The sequence below is a fragment of the Vanessa cardui genome, chromosome 9, assembly GCF_905220365.1.
Source record: "Vanessa cardui chromosome 9, ilVanCard2.1, whole genome shotgun sequence".
NCBI lineage: Eukaryota > Metazoa > Arthropoda > Insecta > Lepidoptera > Nymphalidae > Vanessa > Vanessa cardui.
In genome coordinates, this window is record NC_061131.1 from 5,830,714 (window position 1) to 5,852,549 (window position 21,836).

General features: G+C 30.4%; 1 protein-coding gene across 18 annotated transcripts in view; it reads right to left on the reverse strand.

Moving 5' to 3' along the window:
• Nucleotides 1–734: 734 nt before the first annotated feature.
• Nucleotides 735–21,836, reverse strand: part of LOC124532199 (glutamate-gated chloride channel) — a 67,079-nt gene continuing 45,977 nt past the window's right edge. For 2 of the 18 annotated variants that reach the window (XM_047106934.1, XM_047106933.1), the window contains exons 4-16: nt 20,524–20,613; nt 17,411–17,499; nt 15,646–15,710; nt 15,369–15,521; nt 14,939–15,089; nt 13,767–13,907; nt 12,124–12,276; nt 11,744–11,896; nt 10,816–11,030; nt 9,760–9,810; nt 9,097–9,159; nt 8,661–8,771; nt 735–8,052 (exon numbers count right to left, since the gene is read on the reverse strand). In XM_047106934.1, the coding sequence (XP_046962890.1) occupies nt 7,906–8,052; nt 8,661–8,771; nt 9,097–9,159; nt 9,760–9,810; nt 10,816–11,030; nt 11,744–11,896; nt 12,124–12,276; nt 13,767–13,907; nt 14,939–15,089; nt 15,369–15,521; nt 15,646–15,710; nt 17,411–17,499; nt 20,524–20,603 (1,572 nt within the window). In that variant the 5' untranslated portion in view covers nt 20,604–20,613 and the 3' untranslated portion in view covers nt 735–7,905. Of the gene's footprint in view, nt 8,053–8,660; nt 8,772–8,979; nt 8,983–9,026; nt 9,391–9,759; nt 9,811–10,815; nt 11,031–11,743; nt 11,897–12,123; nt 12,277–12,788; nt 12,864–13,766; nt 13,908–14,938; nt 15,090–15,368; nt 15,522–15,645; nt 15,711–17,011; nt 17,108–17,410; nt 17,500–20,523; nt 20,614–21,836 lie in introns of those variants that run through there. The other 16 variants (XM_047106950.1, XM_047106939.1, XM_047106937.1 and 13 more) reach the window with 16 other exon arrangements.

A 21,836-nucleotide genomic window follows, 5' to 3' on the forward strand; every position in this document is an offset into this window, starting at 1 on the left:
ACGATTATTTTTTTTATAATATAATTGTTTTCTCTTAAAAATGCATAAGTGTTAAGTCGTGCAGCCACTTAATTACTATTAATGATGTTAAACAAAAAAAAACGTATGTTGTAAAGTTTTTCAAAGTAGTTATTAAAACACTATTAAAAAAGTTCGTTTAAAAAATTTTAAGCCTATCTTGCCTAAGCATAGAACTTATTACCGGTAATCAACAATGAAGAACGAAAACCAAAATTAATTGGTAACGAGGATCACCTGCTTGTAAAGTTAGCATAACGCATTCATTCATTTGTTTCCTCTTAAGATTTTTTTCAGACCACTCGGTGTGTTTACCTAAATTAAACTGTTCGTGTATGAACCACTGCCCGACGCGGCGAACTTTAATTTTACCAGTATTTGTTTACATTCACTTAAAATATAAGTCAATGTTTACTGCAATATAGATATGTATTATCTTCGGTTAAAAATTCTTTCAATTTTCAGCCAAACGTCAGAAGAACTACGTCAGCAAAATAATAAAAGCCTATCAATTTTAAAACAGTAATTTCTACAATTTCTATAGAATCTTATAAACAACTAGGTACCCTATATAATCAAACATTACATAAATTAACCCAAAATTACTTTAAGCGGTAGATTGAGGACTCTTTGTATACTTATAATAAAATGTATATGGATATTGTGCTACATGCCATCATGTATCAGGATTATGGAACAAAATAAAAGTAATTTAGTCCGAAATTGTGTTTTATTTACTTTGAAAATTGTAATCATAAATACTATATTAAAATTATTTACAATGCAACATACAATTTCATCTTGTCTTCATTTATATACACAAGGCGATGCGTGAATTGCAATTTTTATTCATAATTATTATATGTAGTAAGTAGGTAGTTACCGATTATACGATATAAGAAATCGTATTATATTTAGAATAAAATAATAACCAGGTACTACATTTTATTATACTCTAATACACAGTGAACAGGTTAAGGATTTTATTGTACAAACAATAATTTCTTACAATACATTGCGTTATCAATAGGTATAAAATTTGATTCATGTATTTATAAATAGGGTCTTCACACGTTTTGGTAACGAACAATATCTATAAAAACGAGACTTTCACTTGTAGATTCTATAGAACTATATGTAGACCTGCAGATTTGCAGGTCTATGCAGAATAAAAAACAGTTTTTACATAATTATGTTTCAACTTAACCTAGAAAGAAAGATTTTTAAATGTGTAATTTCTATCTATTTTTGATTTTAATTGTTCTACTTTAGCCAACCTACTATAAAAATACTTTTATAAGTTTATTGAACACTTAAAACAATGTTTTTCTTATAACTTCAATAAATAATACTTGTTTTTATTTTATAATATGTTTCAAATCAATTCTTGCAGATTAAAAAAAAAGTGTAAGGTACTTCATTTTTTTTAATTACATATTAATGTCGACATAAATAATCGTGAATGCTAAAATAAAATTAATATAAAGATTGGTTAATAGTTGCATTACAAATTGCATTAAAACAAATGAAGGCAGACAGTTTTATATTTTATTAAAAAGTTTTAAAAAGCTTTCGCTTCTTTTTGGTATTTATCTCACTAATGTCTTTTCGTGCAGCTTAATCCTAGTGTACTAAAACATGTCTACTTATATAATATACGCATCGTAATTAACATAGCGAAATAAAAAATAAAACGTTGAAAATAAAATGTGTATGCATATTTATTTAGAGTAGCTATAGGTTTCCTCAAAGTACTGATTAAAAATAAAAAAGTGTAACAATTGTTCGATTTCTGATCGAGAAGTTGCCGTAGGAAAAATATAATTCCAAAGTAGAATAATTTAAAAATGGTAGGTACTTAGCATTAAGTATAAACAAGTTTTCACAAGATTTTTAAGTAAATAAATAAGATAACTCACTTGTACATCATACAAAGTAAATGACATGTAGGTGCAATTTTAAGCAGTTTAATTGACGTATAACTTTAAAAAAAAAATCGTGTTTATAAAATTGTGCAAGGGGTACTCGAGATTATAACAGCATATTTATCCTTTTGATTAACAATTAATAATAATATAGCAAGCTCTCTGGCATGAGTGGACGGAATTATACTGAAAACTATAAAACACAACAAAAACGTTTTAAGTATATAGTGAGTTTTTATTATTTGTTTGTATACAGCCATTTGATACTTGAATTATACGGTTGTATTTAATCTGCACTTTGAGGAATTGGATTTATTGTCACAGATATATATATAAAAAAATTGTAGATTCCATTATTATTCACATTTTATATAAACCTTTGATATCTGTTCTTGCCTGATTTTTGCAATCCATTTTTAAACGACTACCTACCTATTATTGCTATTGATTTGGATTTTGGCACAGTTTTACATTATGTTTCGGCACTTACCGATAAATCTGATTTATTTTTAATCAATTTGTTATTTATTTAGTCAAACGGTATTTATATATCTATTTTATATTTTAAAAATTATACAGAATACTGGTATCACGTCGGAATCTGTGACTATTATTAATAACGATTTGACTAGCACTGGAATACGTGCCTGTCTTCGATTTACCCATTATGTATTGAATTTTTACATTAGGTTTTTTCTTAACAAAATTTCATTTCATTTCAAAGAGAATCCTAATAAAATCACAATTTTCTTTAAATATATAACTGTCATATAAACAATGCAACAGATGATGAGGCGTGCACTAGAAAATACAAATGACTACTCGATTTTATTGTTTTCAAGTTACAGCATATTTACTTCCTTATAATCTAAAATATATTGAAAAATTTATGGTAACATACCTACTTATAATATAAAGCAAATTGAACTTTTATAATAGGGCAAAGCATTATGCCCTAATGTAAGTGAAAATGCATTTTTGTCACACGAGCTTTATAAATAGTCTTTATTATACGACTAGGGTAAGCGAATCTGCAAAATACTTGTTTTTCTATGCTAGTTACTACATTAACTGGTTTCGTTGCAATTTGTCAGGTTAATTTAACAATACATTTTGATTAAAGACTTGCGAGAAAATTATAACATAATAATTAACCATTTTAACTTATATGAAATTAATTCTTTATCTTTTGGTGTATATATTTAAATAATTACTATTAGTAAGACTTTACAGTTTAGTTTGTTTTTAAACCCATTCGCTACCGCCATGTGTAAGAAACATAATTAAGTATATATTATTTAACAATGTTTAAAATATAAATTATCTTATAATATACCGATGAGTGGCGCTAAAAATATAATATTTTCTATAACAAAACAACCTTTTAATAACAATAATTTTATTATTAGTTATATTATGACATAAATATATTTAAATTTCTAGTCTTATTTAATGGTATTTGTACAAAATATTAGTGAAATAAAAGTTTTTATTGTTGACCTATTATTTGTAATTATAATTATGTCCTTTTTTTTTGTAATTAAAAATGGATCGACAGGTGTGAATCGAGTCTTTCAATTAGAAATATTTAGAAAAGCATATATTATGCATGCATGCATGCAAAGGAGGTTTTTAGTTTTTTTGTAATAACTTCACGCTTTAGAGATATATCACAGTGTCACTGCGTATTTTGTACAAAATCCCTTAAAAAGAAATAGGTATCATGTTATAAATAATAATATAAATATAAAACAAAGTCAGAGGATAAAGATTTCACAATTTAACAGTAAATAGTTGAATCAATGGCAGAATATTATAATCTTATATATTTTTAACAGAATATAGAACAATAAATTTATTTTTGTGTCTTATAAAGCGAATGATATGTTATTTTATCTTATATTTTAACAGTAGTTATACAATTATACATCGCGAATTAAAATAGTATCACTTCGAATATTTTTATAAAATTTGGGAATGGTTTAAATTTAATAATTTTCATGATCTTCAGAACTTTTCATTTTGAATTAGGAGATCTTTATTAAGAAGTAAATCTCATTTTTTTTAATATTTATTGATTATTGTTAAATATCTATTACATGTATTTCTTTTCGTATCTGAATTGATTAATTTCATCACATATTTTTATGTGGAAATATTTAAACGATACTTTTAATAGGTAAAAGTATAAAGTTATAAATATTTTTTAGTTTATAAACATCAATTAATGGGACGGCATGTCTTAGAGTATATCGCCTTACTTTAAAGCCAAGGAGAGGAGACAGGCCAAAGGATTTTAATTCATTTTATAACGACTCCTTTAAGAATTGAAGTTGAAAAAACTAGCTTTGATTATTCAGACGACGCCTAAGCAACAGCATTCCTTGATGTTATTTTAATATACTAAATATTGCACTTTCAGTCGCTGGCTATTGAATATTGATTGGTCAATATCTTTTTAATCAATGAAACATTTGTTTGAGCATTTTGAGATGTATTGTATAATAAATAATCCAGGAGAAACTGTTTTCTTTTACCCGTTGCAAAACACGTATTTTTAAAATATGATATCGAACAGAAAGAAAACATTAATAATTAAAATAATTTCGTAATATTATACAATTTAATTTACAATATTCAAGCACAGCCAAAACGGGTTTCTTATTAAATACAATTTAACTATACATACAATATAGATAAGGTATATAATTACCAAAAGTTGACGCTTTGGTCCGCTCTTTTAATAAGCAAAAGGCATATAATCGTCGTTTCTACACTTATGAATTGAACGCTCGTGTTACAATGGAATAAAAAGCTTAGGATCTACACCAGACACTATTTAAAATGGACAAATATAAAGTACACATACATATTTTTATGTGTAGGATTACTCCAGGTGTCTGTTACTTACCTTTCTTTACGACGAACAATCGTTTCTTTTTCTTAACATGTGCAAAAATCGCTAATTAATTAAAATAAAATCATTTTTGCCTTGCAGGCGATACTTGTTAAGAGCGTTGTTAAAAAGCGTACTTAAGAGTTGCTTTGAAAAACAAATATTGTAAGACCAATATAAAATAGTTTATTTGAAACTATATTGTTCGATCATAAAGAAGGATTTATAGACTTCACATGTTATTAAATATAGTATTAATACCAGGAAAGAACCTAATTTGTTTTGTTTGTTTCTGAACCACATATTCAGGAGGTATCTTATACGATAAAATGTAAGTAATGTTTTTAAAATAATAAATATTATACGATATTATAAAAATACAATATGAAAAGGAATCCATGGTTATTTTAATTGATCGGATAATTTGTCAAAAACATGCCGCATAATTTCTCGAGTATTTTTATCACCGTTAAAATAATATAAATTATTTTATTTGTAATGAGTTACTTTAATTCTAATTTGATATATGAATATCATCTGAATTGATGAGCTAAAATATTAAATAAGTCTAAGTGAGGTACTTGTAAGTTGATTCCGATCGAGTGCAAGGTAATTTTAATATAAAGACTAGTGCAAACTAAATATACGCTTGTGTACCGATATGAACAACCGGAGATTATGAATATACATGAAAACTAGTATATATTTTAACAAATGAATGTAATTCAAAAACGTAACATACTTAGGAACAGTGGTAGAACTGAAGTACTGAGTGGCCCAAAGGTTTGATCAGTATGTGATTCGTTGTTTATTGATTTTTATATTCTTCTGCTTAAGTTAAAACCATGTTAAAAGTGATTGCAGGGGTCTGATTTATGCACCGCCAAACAGTGACCTACCTAGCTAATCCATATGTAAAACAAATGTTATTTCAACTAGTTTAAGTGGTTAATGGTTACCTCTTCGTATTTGAAAAAAGAAAACGGAATTTATCTCTCTTTTTCAGCTAAAAATTTGTAATATTAATTTATTAATTATATATTTTAAAGATATAATATTAGAATAAAATTCGGAAATCATAATAATTATAATTTCTTATTTAATAAGAATTAATATAGTTGACGATATTTTTTTCTAATTATAATGTTTGAAATTTTCGAATCATTAATATGTATACAATATTATGTATTATATACATGTATCAGGTACTGTAATTGAAAGAAATGTAAATAGCCACTGATAGTATTTAGAATTGGTACCAGTGGCGGATTTACAAAACTGCCGCTACTAGGCTAGTAGGCTATTCAATTTTGCCGCCCCTACTTTTCTTTTTGCAACATTTATGATTTGTGTTCTATCGTCCTCATTAAGTACATCGGGTTTTTCCCTATATTAGTATGATTATAAACTAGGTGATATTTCTGTCAGTTACTAGATTATTTTTCCAACCCGCTATAAGTTTTATTTTAATTTCTGTAAGATAATATCAAATTTGTGTTAAATTTGCCGCCCCTCTAAATCTGCCGCCCTAGGCTCTAGCCTACTTAGCCTATTGGTAAATACGCCACTGATTGGTACGGTACATTTCCACAAATATTTGGTATTTATAGATCTTTTAAAATTATCAGGAATATATTTCTCACTCTTGTTTATCACCTCTTAGGAGTTACCCGATAGTGTTTTCGAATCAATCGCAATTCATAAAACCAAAATCCAATCAAACCACTTGATATAAAGCTTATCATGGTTTGAATATGTTCGTTGTTAAAATAATATATATTGAAATATTAAAATGTTTTCGCTTATTATGAGTTTAGATTCTTCGTTTTAAAATTATAAAAGCGGTTTTAATTTAACTCGGATGGAAGCAAAACAGTTATGTCTTTATATGTTTCAAGACTAATGGTGATGCGTAGTAATATTAATAACTTAGATAATATAGGGTCAAGGCACGCTTACATCTAGGGTTTCTTAAATAAAGCTTTTTGAGCTTATTTTACAAATCATACAACTGTTTTATAAAAACTGCTGGAATAAATAATGAAAGACATTTGCAGAACACAAATTCACAATACGCACTTATCAATACATTACAACTTATACTCTTACGTATATAAAGGTTTACTGTATTTACATTGTGTAGTAATTATCTAGTACTAAACGGCAAATAAATCAATATTTGAGTTGAAGAAGTAATAGAAGGCATGTTCACGGTTTTACATAAATTAACTAAAATACACGCAAGTATATTTAATATATGGAAACAACGAGTTTATCTGAGTGGTGTCTAAGTCTAAAAAAATATCTATTTGAGCTTTATTTTCTAATTCTAATCTTTGCGTAACATTTCTTCAAACTCAAATCTGGTAAAACATGTTTTAATACCTAGCGTGACATGCACTCTTCTAAAAGCGATTTATAATATTGGTGATATCACAACAATTGTGGTGTCTAAAGTGATTGTAATGATTTATAAAATCTACAACATTAAATTGGCTTATACTAAATAAATTTCCTACAATTGGACTGTCTTTAGGTTTGAAATAGATTTCATTTAACGGACGACAAAAACGCACGTTACGATCTCGATCCAATTACTATACAAAAATCACACAATTCAGAACTCGAACATCAACTATAAGTGAATTGTTCCCACTTTAACCTATCATAAGATTATTCATGAAAAAGGAATCGTTCCTTGAATTCGATGGAATAACGGACCGTCGAATATTGCCTGGAACCTATTTCAAAGCCTCGGAAAACAGATGTTCATTTACGATCTTATTTGATTCTCTTCTTGATTAAATTATTAACAAAAAACTTACTAGAGTCTTTTCGTATCTATTCATTAACGGCTCTTACGTGTCTTATTCTGTTTCACTTAATTATGTTAGTACAATCACAATTACTTAATTTGAATTGAAAGTCATCAAAAATAATTGTATCAGATCTTGCGAGTGATTTTATAAATCCTAGTTAATAGCCGTGAAATACGATGTATAAAATACGAAGCCGCACTAATATTCGAACGCACGGTAAGCACCTCGTAGCGCGTTGTGGGCAGCATTAAGAGAAGGCCTTGTAGTGTATGAAGAAGAAGATAAGAAACACAGCATAGGCAGTGGGGAAAGTGATGCGGGCGATGACATCGATCGTCTTCGCCACGCGGATCGGGTGCGGCGGCTCCTTTTTACGGACCTGGACGAAACATGGCTGAAAGAAATTATTTTGCAAATGAATGGTGATGGCGAACGAAAAAATACGTAACTAATGTTTTTGATGTTCTACAAAGAAAGCAATGTGGTACAATATACATATATAATATTCAATTGAGCAAATGTACCTATGTAAAATGTTGGTATTGCAAAAACATGAGGTAATAAGTTACTAAGGGAAATTTAAAAAAAATGTGCCATAAAGAGTGCCCAAGCTATAGGTCGATGAAGATTTTTTAACTTCATATATTTTGCATTAGTAAAATTATTAGTCCAATTAATCAGACTTAAACCAGTATTTTGTTTTTAATTTTGTTTTCATCAATAGCTGTAGCTATTTCAAAACTGTAGCTTATGAGTTCGTTAGTGTATTTCTGTTGACTACTTATTACTGATGATGTCACTATTTTGTGGTAAATAATGACGCCACGAGGGATGTATATATTTATCAGACCCGGGTAAAAGCTGATTTATAATACATGATAGAAAGCGGAAGAATAATAAAAAAACATAATGGGTTTGTAATCCATATATCAAGTAATATCGAAAAGCTTAAATTATTAAAAAATAATACTTAAGAATAAGGGAGAAATGTTTTTAAATTACCTCTGATACACCGCCATTATTGGTTGTATGGGTGCACGACCCAGGAGCCCCCGTGCAGGCCGTGCATGTCACCAAGTCAGCCGCTCCTGTCGACTCTCGCTTTTTATCTCCCTGTGGTTAGTTTATCTTTTAAAATGACACTACTGAATTATTGCACGAAACTACAGTTAAGATTAAATAATTTTATATCTAAAGTACTACTGAATTTAGTCTATTGAATGGAAAAAAAATATACGATGTTACTGAAATGAAGATATGAGATAAGGTATCGCTGTTAATGCTATGGTAAAAACAAACTACAAATCTATAGGCTACTTACAGGCTGTAGCAATCCGAAGTGGCATTAAAGAAAAAATATGCGTTAGATATCGTGATATCAGATCTGAGATGGTATGGTGTTTGGCGGAATGTGTTGGGACGTTGTGACATCACTTACAGCACCGCTAGACTCCGGTTGGGGCGTTTCTGATTTAGCCCAATTGAGGAATGCCATCGCCTCCTACGTGGATGAATATTATTATTTACTTTAGCCGAAGCATCGAATGCGGATTCGTAATCATGATTTGCAGAAGCTCAATGTTACTTGATGGTCACTAAACAAAGCGTCGTTGAAGGTAATATTGCTTAGCGGTTGATTATTTTGGTCTATAAGTAAAATTTCCGTTGTAAAATCCAAGTCGTTGCGTTCTTCTTGTGAATAATCATATATTGTGTGGTTTAAAGCATACTCCTGTTGGTGGTTGTTCACTTATAATATAACGGTATAATGATAGAATTAATAGTGTATATTCAATACAAGATTATATTAAAATGAAATAGCTTAATGCGATTCAAATACTACATATTAACAACAATTATATGAGATAGTTATCACTAAATACAAAGCGATTATAAGTTATCATATTTCTATACATTCGATGTTGTTGACTACACATGCGTTATCGAATGATTCTGTGCTGTGGTTGCAATGGTGTCCTATACTGTTACATTTCTTTATAAATATTTATTCATTTAATTTATTCAGTCAATAAATATTTTACTAAGAAATATAACAGTCTCGTATCGGGAATGTGCCAATGATAATGGCGAATGTTCTTACCAAAGGGCTGGCCAGTATAATGCCAATTCTGCTGAGAACTGCGGGCAGTCGCTGTGAACACATTATACAGACATTTCGTTCACTTGTGACAGATGGTCTACTGGAGTGCATAAGTGAACATTGACTAATTGATGTGGCCACACTTAAAAACGTCTATCAACACAGACACATCGCTATATTATACAAAACTTTTCACATTGTTACTTTATTCATTTGATTGTTTGTCTAAATATTCTTTGCAATGTTTTCTATACTAACAGAAACGTGTATTATGTTTAAATGAATACGATTATTTATATGGAAGGAACGACCATGGCCACACAAAAAAGTCTTTGTATTTTGTATAAAATCGGTATAAAAGGAAATGGATTAAGGCGTGCAAGGATAAATTTAAAAACATGCGAATTAATGAAGAAGGAATATCAAATATGGAAGTAAAACATGCTATATTTGTGATAGGTAAGTCAATGAAAGAAAACATTGCAAAGAGTAAGAATAGAAAATGTAAAATAGGACTCATTCATCAAGGAAGTAATTAATACTTATGCGTTGTGTAAAATTTAAAAAAAAGCCCATGAACCGATCAAAGTTATTGCATTCATAGTATAAGCGTAGCTTGAAAATCCATTTCAAATACAAAATATGTAAGTAGGTAAGTTTATTGATTATCGATGAAGTTTAGAGCTAAAATGAAGAAAAAATCCGCGCCTTTTAGAGTTTCGAGAAGTTAAAGGTGTTTAAAATGATATGTTAGTACGTAAGATAAATGTAGATTAAAACTGTTATTTTAAAAGAAAATTTAAGTAAGTTTTAAATGTATGTAAACGCATGTGTGAGTAAAGTATTAGAGTACTTAACGTTTCCAGGATATTAAAACATCATACTATCGCAAAAGAGCTATGTTTAGAGTATTTGACTCACTTGTACCTTAGCGATCATTATTATTACTTGTCAGGTGCGTTAATCACAACTAAGCGTTGCTATAATTCACACTTTATTTGAAACACTGATACAAACGACACGAATAATGTTTTTTATGTTGAAATAATAACTCACCTGCGTCACTGGATTTTCGCCGGGTCTGTACACGACATTATGAAGAGGTCGTTTTCGACCGACGTAGTTCACACACACGAACTCAAGTAGCGATGCGTAGATGAAACACATGCATACCCCGTCCCAAACGTTCATAGCTGTTAAGTTTGAAACCACAGGTAGGGTTGACCGGAAACCGTTCGACGTTGTGAAGAAATTCAACATGGTCGTCACCCCTGTATCAAAAATAAAATCAATTAGATCGACTAACATTGTTTATGATATGAACATACCAGCGGACGTATTCGCTATTTAGCAGCAGGCACAAAAATTACTTTGCTGTTTTCAGGTGCTAGTCACAATTAATATATTAGAATTACGCAGAGTAATTTTTTTTATTAATTAAGGCGGTATGACTTTGCGTAGCAGCGTTTGCTTAGTAAAAAATATAAGGTCAGTCTATTTGCGTAATATTTATTGGCTTGCTATGTAATTATTTTTAAGGGCATATTTATATAATTCGGCTAAAATAAAATTCGTCTAAAATAACATGCTTAGATTTCGCTGGATGTCCATATCTTGAATACAGTATAAAACTATTGGTTATTAATTATGATAAGTGCTTATGAAGTAAAGCTTTGTGAAATATTACTATTAAAATATATAAAAATTAAAAAGTTCTACGAGTAAGTACTTTTGTCTACTTGTTAAAAAGCATAATATTTGAATTTATCATGCAAATTGTATTCAGAGAAAAGTTTACGCAGAACAAATTTCTAGTACTCACTTAGTATTGTACCATAGTTTTCTTTAGTATATGACAAAGCAACTTCTCGATCGTCAAAGTTGGAAATAATAATGTAAATGCTTTGACGACGAATATCTTAGATTATGTATGTGCTTTGTCTGTCGTATTTTTATTTTATGCAATTGAAATAATGTAATTTACCTATCATAACTCTAGCAGGCACTGCATTCCATTCCAGCCAAAAAGTAATAAAAGACGAAGTCACCAAAATGATCCCCGGAATGAAAACGGTAGTGAAGTAAAATGATCTATCTCGCGTGAAGATGAGATCCACTTTCAGGCAGCTGTAATTACCTAAAAATGTTAAGCATATATCTAAAAATAAATAATAATAAAAGAAGCAGATGTTGACGCTAATTCGTCGGCGTTACAATAGAACAGTTCTACATTGCCAACGGGAAAGCGGAAGTACCCTGCGAGAGGTAGAGTTAGCGTGTTATGTAACAGCCGCAGCCACAACTACGAAGAGAGAAGATGCAAGATGCAAGACCGAGAACATTCCATTCGCCAGCCAATTTTACCTATCATGGAACGGGCCGGAACCGCGTTCCATTCCAGCCAAAATGTGATGAAGGAAGAGGTCACCAGAATAATTCCAGGGATAAATACTGTGGTAAAGTAGAATGCTCGGTCTCTCGTAAAAATAAGGTCCACCTTTAGACAGCTGTAGTTACCTGTGAAGTTAATATTATACGTAACGGTTGAACGTCATACAACACGTGCTCGCTCAGAATCGTGTTCAGTGTTGTATTCGGTTGTACAGTGGAATAAACGGTTAGGGTCAATTTCGGATGTATTCCAAGTAACTCTATTCAGTGGCCTTGTAGATTATTTACAATAACTATAATTAAAGTAACTTCTAATCAACTACGATTCCGTATGCAGGAGTAATGCGTGTTGTGTATCAGAGTGTACGAGCGTAGTGTAACAACATTTTAAACAGCAGAACTGACTAAAATCTATCACGTGCATTCAAACAGTTACGTGCACAAAAGTAACACAAATTATAAGTAAATGTTTGATGACAGTGAATGATGGAAGTACTGGTTAAGAAGTTCTCTTAGCGTTTTTCACTTGTCTATCACACAACAACGCAATTACTCACACATAAGCGGAGAATACGGTATAAATACGTCAACACCGGACAGGACTGTCAGTCATCCAGTTCAACTCAAGAGGTAGGTACCTTGCTCCTCAAAGCGTCTCTGGCAAAGATTACATGTCAGCTCTTCATCGTCCTCGTAAAGGGAAATACCATCAGCTGCTTGCAAAGACGTGAATAAATTCTTACATTCTACATAGTCACTTCTTTTATATTTATCATGAAAATATTTTAACAAATAAAAGCTGGTATACTAAGATCGTACAAGTAATGCAAAATGTGTGTATTGAACCAATAATAAAATGAACATGCCATAACTAATTTAACTACACTTAAATTATCTACTACTTAGTATTCTTATCTGATCATTATTATCTAACATAACAATAAGAAGCTATCGTATATTACACATGTACTATAAAGTACTTTTATATCTTGACATAGCACGAAAAACTTAAAGGTATGTTTCAGTAAACCAAGACCAAGCTGAAAAGAGTTAATCAGAATTTGTTTTATTTAAGTACAGGATTGTGCTCGTAACAAAAGAATGTATGTCGGGAATACTAAACTACATAATTTGGGCGCGACCGGTTTGCTGCAAATATACAGGGAGTCCCGAAACTAGGTATGTAATTAAATATAAATAAAGACAATTTATCAAAAAAGGAAGTAAGGGCTATTAGAGGGTAGAAATTAAACACAAATTTGGTATATATGGACTTTCGTCCCTAAGTTAAACTAAATAATTCCTTTGCTGTCTGGAAGCTGAGTAAACAAACATATCAATCAGTTAATAAAGACAATCATTAATTTCTCATAAAAATTAAAATATATTAAATCATTATATTCACATCATCACACAACATTTAGCCAAATTTCAAAAATGTCTAAGAATATCTTAGAAACAAATATCAAAATCCTGTATCCTTTATCCAATTCATGGCTTAAGATCGAATTCAATTTGTGTACCTGTGTTCATCGACACCCTGTATACGTTAGATATATTGGTCAGTAATGTCATAATAAGCAATATTAAAGTGCTGAACGAGAATTATCCTTTACCTCTCCAGCTAGCTTTGATGGGACAAGGAATGGTTTGATTCTGGATGAGGTACGCATTCAGGGTCGTCAATGACGGCGACTTTCTCAGCGTATCTTCGTCATTCTTCCACACATAGGTAATAGCCGATTGCTCGTAAGATACTGAAATTAAAAATAAATTAATATATTTTTCAGTCAAACATAAGAATTTGCTTAACAAATCGAATTCTCTGTTAACATTTTCTATAAAGTATTCTCTATCCTAATAACAATCTAAAACTCTAAATGACACATTTAACAATCAGAAAAATAAGTCAAGCTTACTATAAGTAAGATAGAACTTTCAATGTACTAAATGATACCATACAATCTAAGTACAATTACTTAGCAATAAATTGCTACAATATTATGTTTTTGCTATTTTGATTATCGCAACCCTCGTTGACATTAGCTTACAAGATTTTCACAGAGTATATAAAACATTCAATCTAATTTAATCCTTGGTTTTAATTCTTGGTGATCTGATATTATACTACAGTGACGCTTATATTTCTTTATAGTCCTCCTGAAGGAATTTTGGTACCATCATTTGTCAACATCGTAGTTGATATTGATTGATGCTTGATGAAATGCTTACAGTGGTGGAAAGGTGCGCTTAGTAAAGAGTTTGCTACTCTTGAAAATACAGAAAATCGGATTGATAATAGCCACTGTTTTGGTAATCAGTTGTGGTGGTCTTTTATTGTTGTTCGGTTGAATCCTTTTCTTTTATAAGTCGAAATACTTATGCTATGCAAACTTATCTGTATCCCAATAGTAGGCAATTGGAATACAAATATTTTATGTTATTGCAAAATATATCATTTTCAACTAATTTGCCGGGTCTGGTACCAAAATTTATTTTTTATATATTAATCTACTTATTTGACGGAGAAGGAATTTCGACGGAGGAATTGTGAAATGTTAGCATAAATCGTGACATTCGTTTATGATTGATTAAAACGATTATTAATTTGTCCGAATAGTTCGATTAAGCGTTCTGCGATTATGTCCAGTTCTTATGTCCATTATTTTCAATAAATTTATGTTTACTCAGTTAATTTCAATTCTGTACATAGAATTTTTTTTTAGCAAATTATTGCCAAGTAATTAGCTATTCCTTGCACATCTATAAGTTACATAACATTACTCACTACTCTCTAATGCAAATGAACACAAAGGGTCGTCAAAAGGGAAGATGTTGAGCCGCCCCTGGCAGGACAGTATGAGATGACGCCGCATTAAGTAGTTGATTGTGCCATTCCGGTATATGCGCAACGCAAAATGCATAGGTATTATTGGATCCTGAAATATTACAGTAAAAATATATAATGTACACTATAATAAGACGTAAAGATTCTATATTCGATAATTATGTGAATTTTTGTATCATAACTGACACATTCACATATACTTTTATTTTAATGAGAAAAAAAAAATAAACAAAACATTTTTCAAGGCTAAAAACTAACAGCGTTTTCAATCATTAAATGCATCTCTATCTCATCTATTAGAGTAACTAATGTCGTTCTATTTTAATTTAATAAACGACAGACGATAAGGTTAAGTAATATTGGAACTTACTTTAAAATCCCCATGCATTATGAAGTACGTGTCAGGTAACCAGATGTCCTCGTGATGATGGATGGCATTTAGGAAGTCGTAATGCGACTGATTAGAATATCGCAATCGAGGATCATACCACTGCTGCTGCAGAAGAAATTCCACCTCGTATTTCTGAAATGTTCAAATTATATAATTTAAGTAAAAATAAATTAAAAAACCAAGGACATTATAGAATAACTTAATGTGTGGTTAATTCATATATAAATGTGATAAGATTATTAAGGAAATAACTTACAAGACTAGATTCATCTGGAGATGCTAAACTAAGAAGTAGCACGCTAACATTTACGGTGAGGACACCTGGAAATCAAATACGGATAATGTTTGTGATCAATTATGGATTACTCTTAAATTATGTTTCTTTATCAATCCATTTTCCATATAGTAGAGAAGAACAGCAACATAAAAGGCTATTTATAGAGAATAGCAGATAGAACTACACGTACATACACTGTTTGACTTTATACAAGCAGACATTTATCTCGAAAAGAAAAACGCATGCTCGGATTCTAAAGGAAAACATCAAAGTGCTTGGTTAATAAATAAAAAGAGTTTATTTTTTTCTTCGCGGTAATGTATGAAAAATATATTTTATTTATACTGAAGGAACGTCGCATTTGCATTGAACTTTCAATAGTTCCATTAAAAACATTAGCATGATTTGTGTTTTATGTTTGTGAAAAGAGAAAGAAAAATAAAAATCAATAGAGATATTATGTTGATAGTGTTTTAGAGTTTATAGTTAAAACATAATGTAATAAGAGATTAGTTTGTGTTTCGAATGACCTTTTTCTATGTTTAATAAATAACTTATAAATCTACTCCATATTAATATCCACTTAGTCTAACGATGTAATCATGAATTAAAATAAAATTTAGAACTAATGTTTGCAAATGTGTTTTGAATCAATATTAATAATTATTTTTAATGTTTACGTAATGAATGAGCTTTGCATTGGTTGCTTCTGTGTGTGTAAGAAGAGGTGAAGTAAAAGCAAACTACAATTGCATACAATTAAACCGAAATAAACAATGTTATTTAAAATAAAATCTACACCTCGATTACGCCTTAGGATATTTATCTTCTTTTAAAAAGTGTTGTTTTGCATCAAAAGGAGAAATACAGCTCAAGGTAAAATCGAGTTTTTAAGTATGTTGCCTGAAAAGTCACTATTAGATGGACACTGAACGAGAATCCAGGTTTTACTAGTTTGGACAAAATAACTTAGTTATGATCGCCAATACCAAAACGAGCCAAACTTTTTCACGAAAATGCTAGAAGTGGAAATATAAATACAAAACCCTGTATTTATACCAAAAACAATTTCAGCATTAAATTTGTAAAAAATGCATAATAAAAGTTTTAAAATATTTCTTTTGTTGTACAACAATATATGTCATACTTCAATTAAAATGAACCTAATAAAACTTGGCCTCTCGCTTGGTAACCACTTGTCATTTAGTTTTGGGACATATAACAACTGTACAATGTAAAAAAAAATAAACCTTGTGCAGAGATAATTGCGGTGATACACAATAAACTAAAAACAAAATTATTAGGGAAAGACATTTCTCTTTTCAAAAACATTGACACAACGAACCGCGATTGTGCGATCGAGGCCGAAGCGAGGGTAGCCCAATATTATTTTGGTCAACAGTGTCGTTCGGTGACGTAAGACCACAACAAAAATCTGGATCTGTAAGTTAATACTTGTAGCTGAAATTATAATTAAATTCTTTCGAAGAGTATCTAAATAAAAATGATGATTATTTAATTAACGATTCAATCTTAGAGTAATAAGATGTCTTTTGAATCTTCGCATTACTTTAGTACCAAAGGCTGCTTGTAATTTTTAGAAACACTTAAATTCACACCCTAGTTTAAACTAAAAACGATCCTTATTACAAGGATCGCTTTAACTTTTGAAAAAAATTGTGTTTGAGTGTGCGACGATATGCTGGCTGTAATCTACATATATGTATATATTTAGTTTAATTACCATCTACTGGTGGAAGCAGTCTTTTGTCATAGCGGGAGTTTTTTAGTAGATTGTCCAGAATCTCTTTGTCCGACTTGCCCGCTGCAAAGCTGAAATAATTAATAAATATATTTTACATAAAACAACCTTTTAACATAAGTTAAAATTACATAATATGAATTAAAACATTAATATGTTATGTTAAGGTTCACATTAAAGTATTTAAACATAATTTCTTACACATCGCTTCTTGTAGACAAGAATAGAGTCGCCTTGAATTTGGTATTGATTTTAGATTAGTATCTATTTAATCGTTTATTGGCAAACCTAATTGCTATGATTTAAGCTCAACAGATTTATTTCACAAAGGGAATGTAAATTGGTTTCAGTTCTGGTTATTTTTATTTAAGATTAGCTGAATTCTGGAAGCACCTTCTCTCACTGCTTGTACAAAAATCGATTAGCATCGTGCTATTTTTATGTTTAGACCATTTTATAAAAATAATTTGTGTTTAAATTATTATAGAAAAATATTATTTAATAGGAAGCAGCGTGAGTCTGAAGACTGTTGGCTTGCATCTCTAAAATTGAATCCTGCGAGTCCAGCGTGTACTATAAAATAATTATCAACTTAGTAATTTATACGTTCCTATTTAATTTTCTTTATTATTTTCTTATAAACGTATGTCCTAGGTATGCGTCATGTGGTCTATGGTCCGAAGAGTTGCTCATGTTTCGGCAAATGCTTTTAAGTAATAAGTTTCACCACCATCTTAAGAGACCACTTGGCTTTAGAAGAACGGATACAGGCGTCAGTGTTACTTAAGATGGTACTATAGTGAGACGACTGAGTGCTGTTGCTTTAGTTCAGTAACTAATCTATCTATCAGAAAAAGGTTGTTTTTTTATGGAAATTGTAATTTTTAATATAAAAATAATATATAAGAACAAATGTGTTTTCGACAAGAAAAGTATACTACAAATTTTACACAATAATTGAGGTCACAAAAACAAGAGCGACCTTCGTAATTTGTACCACTAAGATGGTATCAGTAAAACATTTTTTCATTAGAAGGTTAATTCAATATATTATGTGTACTTAAACGGCCTTAAGTGACATTTTGCATACTCACTTGTCATACTAACTCTACTATTATATTATCGTTTAAGTCACATACAACGATTTATGACTGTTTAAATGAGGATTGAGGGTACTTTTGTAGTTTCATGGTACGTAGATAAAACATCTTGGCTAAAATTTAATCAGTATGTAATATTAAGTAATATAGATACATGCGCTTTGGATTTGAATATTGTTGATTCAATAGGTCATACTTTAGCTTCAGATAGATCGATTATTTTTCAACAACGGACACATATCAATGATGTTACTTTAAGGTGCAAGTTTTGTAGGCTTCATCGATTTTTGATCGAAATTATATTTACCGATTGACCGATTTGTTCTTCAGATTTTGCAGTTAATCGACTGTAATCGACTCAGATGAATCGATTATAAGCTGAGGTAGATTAACAGGGTTTTTAAAATACATATAATTATGTCTACGATTGTTTTACGCTAGTAAGTCTAGAAAATACAACATTAGATAGATGCAATAATAATTACTCAAGAGCTACTTTACTTAGAACCAAGAGTTTTTCGCATATTTATAGGCCATTGTATTTTTATATTTTTTTCCTTTTTTTTTTAAATGACTCCACCCACTGGCTTTGCTTGCTATCGTTAAGCATGTTTCATATTTGAAACACCTTCCTTCGTACAATCCTAGTAACGCGAATGACCTTATTTTTTACCTTGGTGTTTGTGTGTGTATATTGTGTGTTTTACCTTGGTTGATTTTAGTTGCATGTAAAATGAATAGACCCTTTTGCCAACAATTATTTTAATAATATTGCGCCTCTATATTACATATCGAAGGAATATTGAGTCTGGAAGTTTTGTCTTCAAGGCTCTGTTTTATGGGATAGTCTGGAATCGATAGTCAGTAAATCAAGTTTGCCTTTTATATAAAATGAATAAGTATTTTGTCATTTCTTATTAGGACCAAATAAAATTGTTTGTTCTTTCTTCATCTTTTACTAGACTATACTATACAGTCTTACTTTTTCTGTAAAATTAATTATCTCCAACAGAGATACACAGATGAATTGTACGTACACAATATTGAATTAACAAAAGTGTTGGTGGCAAAACAGTTTCATATTTCAAAAGTGTTCGTAGTGAAACTTCTATAAATAGATAGAGGGGTATTTCACGCTTGAACAGATGTTTACCGTGTTACATCCGCTCCACCGCCCCCCACTCGTCCTACAAACCTTTCTCATTTGTGGTGTACCCTGCCTTCTCACCACTGCGTTCAATTCGATTAACCCTTACGATATTATCCGCTATCAAAAACTTCAGGAAAGTGTTTTATTAGGATAATAATGGATGCATTTAAAATATAATTTTTTTGAATATTCGTTAAATATATTCATTGATTTGCTTGGGAAATCCTAATCCTAGAATAACGATACCATGTTTTTTAAATTAACTTATAAAAAAATATTTCCTGGCTGCGATTTATTTTATAAAATGTAGTAAAAAATTAGTTTATTTCACAGAATCTGTCATAAAAATAAAAATATAGCATTTAAATGTTTCAAATGTGGTGGATAGAGGACTTAAAGTCGGCGTTTCATGTGCTTGGTAGCTCGGTAGGTTGTTTACTGTGTACAGTTTTGTTTTCACAAAGTTTAAATGCAGAGTGCAATAAAACTACTGTTTTATATGATATTCGAGGCTTTTAGTCTAAAGGACGGACGAAGAGATAATCTTCGTATTACTCGTATGTTAATGCTTTGAGTTGCGTTGACCTATTTTAGTTTCGTTTGTTTGACTTAATACATTTTCATATTTAGTGGTGATTATCGTATTACATCAATTAACTCAAATTTAGAACGAGTTCTTAAATGCCTTTGAGCGCAGAACCTAAGCTAATAAGCCTCCTTTCCTGTCAAGAAAAAAGGGTTTTTTTCCAAGACTCTAAATTTCCATTTACCTGTGGTAGAATTACATAACGAATTCTTAGCGGTGTAAGTTTTGAACTTACCTAATGTTAAATAGTAATACTTACATGTCGGACGTTAGCGCGGATGCTCTGCTGAGCATGAGGAGAAAAGCCACGGCGCGTGCCACCACGCATGACCAACCCATATTAGGACATCTGAAAGATTTTTTATTAAATATTTACTAGGTAGGTATAATATAATTATACATATCATGGGGCTATTTTAACAAAGCCGTGTTATTATAGTTTCAATAATGACATTATTATTGTGGAGTTCGTTAATTTCATCGATATTACGTGTAATTTGGATTAATTTCTCAACCTCGTTCGAGGGCTTCAAACTTCTGGTTTGTTTATTAATTTTCTCCTGCCATTAATAATAACTGTAAAGTTAAGAAAATTTTATTAGTAGTGTAAATTTATAATATCATTATTATCGCCAATTTAACGATTTCGATATTGAATAACGAATTTGTTTTGTGGAAATTTTATGTACTAATGAAATGTGAAATATGTAAATATTATGAGAGCTTATCTGACTTTAATAGCAGTTTATACAAAAAAATAGATACGCAATTCTGTATTTCATGATAAAAAATATTTTAAGATATTGTATCACTCAAAGAAATAATTTTACATGACTTTAACCCGCAAGGAACCATTTACGTGAACGATGTTTGAACTATGAACTATAGAGTATTCTCCGATATTGATCGATGCATGGTTCCCAAGTAAATTAAATCTGTAAGTCATGCGAATGCATACAGTTGTCGACTAACTGACGTGTAGCGAGGCCACCTCGTAACATGATTTTTCTGACAGCCTCGAATTAAATACATGACCTACATTGAATATGGAAATGCTATGACGTCAACAACATATTTGTAATTATTGTAGTGAAAAATTGTAGTGGTGTGATTGAATTGAAAGCAAAATTAATGATAACTGTAACTTATAGTAGTTGTTTTATATAATGACTTTTATATATAGTCCATTGCGGCAAAACTGGGAAAGACTTGTTTCTAATTTTAGAACCAAACTAGTCATTTATTAAATCCATATAAATCCACACGCATCACAGGCACACCTTGGGAATAATATGGTTGGGGGCAAGTTTAAAACTTAATGTTATTCGTGACTTTCAGCTTGTACAAATGAAAGAGCCACGCCTTTCACGTTGGACCTTTTAAAATGTCAGTAATGTGTATCTTATGATTTCTTGTTAATCAATTAAGTTTGAAATAAATAAGTGAAATTCTAAAGTCGCACGAGGTTTAATAGCGTCGCAAATATGTTCTCGGACTACAATAGAATGCTCGAGGTAGACAATTCTCCGCGTTTCCGCTGCACCTACATCCTATTATGCTGATGCCTTTGAA